This window comes from Sebastes umbrosus, chromosome 4 (genome assembly GCF_015220745.1).
Source record: "Sebastes umbrosus isolate fSebUmb1 chromosome 4, fSebUmb1.pri, whole genome shotgun sequence".
Lineage (NCBI taxonomy): Eukaryota > Metazoa > Chordata > Actinopteri > Perciformes > Sebastidae > Sebastes > Sebastes umbrosus.
Genome location: NC_051272.1, coordinates 39,039,588 through 39,045,587, shown reverse-complemented (window position 1 = coordinate 39,045,587; position 6,000 = coordinate 39,039,588). Strand labels below are relative to the sequence as shown.

At 41.2% G+C, this 6,000-nt stretch overlaps 1 protein-coding gene across 1 annotated transcript in view; it reads left to right on the top strand.

Annotated features, from left to right (window-relative positions):
- Nucleotides 1-2,545: 2,545 nt before the first annotated feature.
- LOC119486229 overlaps nucleotides 2,546-6,000 on the top strand; it is a 63,955-nt gene continuing 60,500 nt past the window's right edge. The window contains exon 1 of the mRNA XM_037766192.1: nucleotides 2,546-2,862. Within this exon, the coding sequence (XP_037622120.1) occupies nucleotides 2,707-2,862 (156 nt within the window). The 5' untranslated portion in view covers nucleotides 2,546-2,706. The remainder of the gene's footprint in view (nucleotides 2,863-6,000) is intronic.

Below are 6,000 nucleotides of genomic sequence, written 5' to 3'. Positions count from 1 at the left end.
CACGTTACCGCCATACCATAACGTTTCCTGTCTGTGACAGAGTTAGCATGCAGCTTTAGCTTTCTCGCTTCGGCATTGTATTTCCTGAAACAGGTGTGATGTCACGTTACTCAGACTACAACAATGAAAGCGGTAACTTCCTTCTGTCCTCCACATAGACTCAAATGAATCAAATATATCAAATATAGCGATTCTGGCATTTAAACATCGATTACAAAATCGGAAAAAAAATCCAGATCCATAAGTGAATTTTTTTCCCTCCCCTACTTAAAACCCACCTGGCCACATGTTAGGTAGTGTTTTATCACACCTAGTGCACGCTCATGAGGGATCTCCTGTTGGCTCTCTAGATTATAGAGTACGGTATAGACCTGCTCTATATGAGAAGCATCTTGAGATAACTTCTGTTGTGATTTGACGCTATATAAAAATATATTGAATTGAATTGAATAACCATTAGTACTGTGTTTTTAACCATGTTTACATCAGGTATGTCTGTTTTGTTTTTTTATTAGTACAGAGCATTTTGTTTGGCCATAGTGGTTCATGTTTTTTAGATTTTGTTCATAATGTAATTCATAAAAATGTTATGCTGTTTTGCACATATTACATTGAGAGTTTTGTTCATTTTATAGGCCCATCTAGGGACAGGTTCATTCTACATACTTGACCATATACAAATAAACATTAAATAGTAATAATTCAAAAGTATGAAAAGGGAAGTTGTATGTTTTTAGCTAACCGATAATTTAGAAACAGAAAACACAAGGCAGATGTAATCCGTCACGGCCCTATGGGAACGCCCACCTGTAGGGCAAAACAAGGCTCCTCTTGAACACCCATGCAACCAATGACTACGGTCAAGCTAGCCGTCTCCCCCATCTCCATGGTCAAATCACCTCATTTCATTTAAATAATGTTCCAGACATTGCTTCACGAACGCCGTTACTACGTCTGCTATGCTCGCCAACATTTTTCTCTGCTCTGCCTTTCTCCAACTTTAGTGGCGGCTAAAGTGATGAGTGCGAGTGACAGCTGGCTTTACCGCAGTAACCAACGTTAGGTAGCTAATGAAATCCCCAAAGTACAGCTCCGGGGATTTAGCTGAGGCAACTTTTCAACTATGTGTTCTTTGTTTAGATTAGCAAACGACCAATGGATCACAGATGTTTGTTTCTGGCTGCCAGCGTTAGCCAGCTAGCTACGCTAGCTAATGCTAAAGCCTAAATTTTCCCAGAATCGTGTACTGTGGCAGACAGGAATGCATAGTGAAAGTGAAGCTTATGGGAAACTCATCTAAACACACATTAGTTATATAACATAAAAGGAATATGTTTTCTTGCGCTGGCCTTTCTAAAATGAGCAGTGATGAAAGTTATTATACTCTATTATGATCAAGGAGTTGATAAGCAGAGAGCGTTAGCTAGCATAGCTAGCTAGTTGAAAAGTTGTCTCATCTACGTCCCCAGAGCTGAACTTTGGCAATATTTAGCTACATAACATTTTATCTTGTGGAGACTCCAACTTTTCAACTAGCTAGCATGCTAACTGAAGCCTCTCCGGTGTACAAAGTGTGTTGGAGAGCTACGGTGGTCGACGCGAAAACGTGAATGTCCCTTTCTAGAGCCATCTGGAGCAGAGCAAGTGCATAGTGTGTGTGTGTGTGTGTATACGTGGAAAGTGAGTGATGAAGAGAGAGAGAGAGAGAGAGAGAGAGAGAGCAGCGGTGACGGGAGCGAGTAACATTATCGACTCCGGCCCAAACAAGAAAAGTTAACAGAGTTAGGTTTGTCCGTTCTGGGCTACTGTAGAAACATGGGAGAGCAACATGGAGAGGACCTGCTCCCTATGGAGATATAAACGGCTCATTCTAAGCTAACAAAAACACAACCATTCATATTTTCAGGTGATTATACACTAAAGAAAACAAACTTATTAATATTATATTCTATTTCTGCCAATAGATCCCCCTAATTGTTACACACTGGTCCTTTAACGCATCACATTTTTGAATAGTATACTGCAATAAATTTGACTCCAGGAGATAGCAGAAATGTTTTAATGCTAAATCAGTGTTGAAGTCATGTTATTAAGATGGTAAAGCAAATCAGGTTTTCTTTTCAATACACGCTGCAGTAGAATTCATGCTCTCCTTGTGTAATTAAACTAAATGAGATACAGCTTCAGTGTCTGTGATGGTATGCATGAGTGTGCTTGCACACAAACACGGACAGTGCATTGTATAAGTGGGTCTTTGTGTTCACAGCTTGCCCAAGCAGGCAGATTGTGCCCCCTGAGTAAACATGGTGAGCCACTGATAACATTAATTTGTGTATAACAAGGACACATTCACCCAGCAAAACACACATACATGCACAAAGGCAGTTCAGTAGGGGTGTGCCTGTAATGGAATGATAACTTGTTTAGTTGCTCCAACGTGCACTGCTTACAGTATCATCACAGGGTTGTCCCCAGGATTTTGGAACTGAGTGGTGCTCAGGCCCTGTTTGTCTGCAATATGTGTGTGATTATAATGAGATGGAGTTTTGCATTTTAATACCATCTTAAATGACATTTTCTACTTTATAGGGCCTGTAACACCTCGAGAACCAGAAATTACAGAACTTCCCAGGAGGATTTACTCTATTGGCTCATTGTTTTTTGCCCGCAGACTCAGTTACCGGGGCTAAAAGTGTCCTGACCCGGATGATGCGCCTGGCCCAGCGGTACCTCTTGGACCCAATGGGTAGACAGAGGGCTGAAGTGAAGGCTTCTCAAGCACAGGCCAAGCCCAGACAGCGTAGTCCTGCAGCTGGACGAGTGTTCAGGAGTCGGACCTCAGCTTCACTAACACAAGCTCAGGTAAAGCTTTGTTAATACAGTGGTTATCATGACATGAGACCTCCTATAAACATTCTTTTACAAACATTTCTCTGCAGCTTATTTCACTCTGATTCCTTGGAGAGTTAAACTGAATACCTCATTATCTAAGGGCACTTTCACAAGCCAACACTTAGTCCGCTTTAAAGGAACAATATGCAGCACTGACAGCTAGCGTTTAAAATGGGTAACAGCAGTCCAAATTCAAAACATTGGAGCCGTGGCCCGTCCGCTCCTCCGGTGTGACTGATAGCACCATACACGTTTTAGCAATTTGCGGGTTACCATCTAGACAGGACTGCCTTAGAGGGGCCCAGCAGTAGTGTGAATCACTTCAGCGGCTGTGTGTCTCAAATACTCGCTGCCTTGATAACCAGCTGCACACGGACCACAGAGAGATGTACAGAGGCTATTCAGGTAGGGTAGAATCTAACGGTGTGTTATCTCTGTTGATCCAGTTTGTTAGATTGCTTCCATGGCGGCAGAAGGCTGTTTGTGTGGCAGTTTGTTTCATATGTGTTAACGGGCTGTTGAAATGGGCACTGGACGGGATCACACAGATCCAAAACAAAAACAGACGTTCAGACCGGATTGGAAATTTCAAAGGAGATCATGCTGTCTGTAGCGTTGTTGTCAGAGAAGCCAGTATTTCAACTCAGCATGTTTTCTCAATCTCCAATGACATATCATGGTTGTTTTATGATTTATTACAATAAATATATTACATATTGTTCTTTTTATCGAACCTTTGATGCACTTTGTTTGGCCGGTTGTGAACGCAGTAATTGTACTCTGGTGCGGACTAAAACAATCGGACCGAGATCGCTTAGGTGGTCTTAGACCGTTTCCAAGTGAACCAAATTGCAGGCTGCCTGTGTACACAGGTAAACTACAGGTTAACATGACTGACCTGGACTTCTGTAGAAGTTCGATGTTTGCTTGACATCTGGGCTGAATAGAACATACAGAATATGTAAGTGGCAGCTTTCAAGATGAAAAAGATCAATTTGCTCCTTCGTACCGGCCCCACAGCAATTAATTTTTTTATTTTTCCGCTCTGATTGGTGCACTATGAAACTGAACCAGACTAAATAGAAAACAAACCGTAGCATTTCAGTTTTAATTTTTGAAATGCATTTTTGGTTGCATTCAGCTGATGCAATACAGGAAAAGTATAATTGTAATGGTGTTGGATTTATGCACATGATTGTTTTCAGATTACCTGTCTCATGCACTACTGTCAGGTTATAGGTTTTATAAAAATAACCTTTTTTTAAATCATATTCGCTCCGTTTCTACCTCCTGCTGCTTCAAAGAAATAGTTTGACATTTTGAAAAATGTACTTATTCTGTTTCTTGCCAGTTAGATGAGAAGACTGATACTACTCTCATATCTACATTCAGTACAAGGCTACAGCCAGCAGTCAGCTAGCTTAGCTTAGTTTAGTTTAGTTTAGCTCAGCGTAAAGACTGGTGCTGGACTATTTCTTGGCACAGCAATTTCCTGAATTCTTAGTTTTTACAGTGTGGTCATTGTACGGATTAAATGTTGTGAGCTAAAGTGGTGCTGCCGCTGGCTTCCTCTCACCTCTTCATTTGGTGAGTAATTGTTATCATGCACCACTGTGATTGGCACAGCTGGATAATGATTAATCATCATACCCTTCAAATAATATTCCACTTAACCCAACACTTGTGCCCATACACTGAGTAGCAGGTGTCCTTGGTAACTCTCCCACTGCCCTTGAAAGACCTATCACTCTGCTGGTTGTTTTGATGGTGCCAGTACAATAAAGCTCTTACTGTTGGTGCATAGGCACAATGTAACAATGTATAGTACGGTATTTCTTACAATATGCTCTGTATAGTGTGACCTTTTACCTCAACTGCTATTCTCAAGAACGTTGGTCTTTACTTGCTGCCATCTTGAGACTCTCAAACTGTCTTCCCTCAACACTTTATGGTTTTATTCAGCCATTAAAGAAACCAGGATCCACTGAGAGCCAGCAGTCTGAAAGTCTCCAACAAAGGACCAAGTGTCTGACAGCCAAAGTTTCAACAGCTTCATTTAGATGCCAAATCCTTCTGCTAAAACCAGACAGGGCAGCAATGCTCACTAAGTTGACACAGCAGGGCTTATCTCTGTTGAGTTTTCATAAGATTTGGTTCTTTCTGAGTGTTTTTGTTCTTACTGCCAGAACAATAGCAGCTACTTCAGAAGGTCGAGGTCAGTTTGACAGGGTTTAAGGGAGATCTGTTATGTTATAATATCCAGAGGGTTTGAGCGCGCTATTGTTTCAATGCCCCCCCTTAAACATACATTAAAATGTCCCATCACTACAAGCTCCCTGCGCCCAACATTACCCAATAAGATCAAGAGCAGAATGCTTGTCTGTAAGATGTGAGATTGTTAGAGAAGGAAACTCCGCTATGTTCCCTTTCGATTTTTATAAAGTTAGCGAGGATTGTGTCTTTTTGGCGTCAACAGCTTTGCGTTGCCTGCACACGTTATTACTCTGTCACTCCTCAGTTGTACTTTTAAGATCACCTCAATGTCTGAATCACACGCGTCATGACTGAGCAGCAGCTTGTCCTGTCAGACTCCAAAGAGAAGACTGAGAGCTTCAACATATCAATTTAGATCAGTGTGTCTCAAACTTACACTCTGTCATAGAGGATATTAGTATGTGTAGTTTTTCTCTAACAAGTTTGCTTCCTCTGATCATTTGGGGAATGTGACCCAGCATAGTTCTCGTTCTGTTGAAAAGAGAGAAAATAGTCCCTCCTACCTTGACATCTCTTACGTCACATTAATATACAGCTCCAGAGACCCTCGTTAAAAATGATTGGAAGATGTGATTGGAACATTGCATCAATACATCTTGTCACAATGACTAGAGCTATCACTGTTTGACAGCCATTGGGGTTTGGTTCTGGTTAAAGATGGTCCACATTTTAGTCTAAATATTTCCCCCTCTTTCCTCCTCTACCCCTTAGTCACACTCTTTAACTCATTCTTGCTGCCATCACCTATTCTCAGTTGAAACTTGTAACTCTATTTTCTTCTTTAGCTTCCTAATTTGTTTTTGTAAGCTTATGTGTGATGGATGGTCATGATTC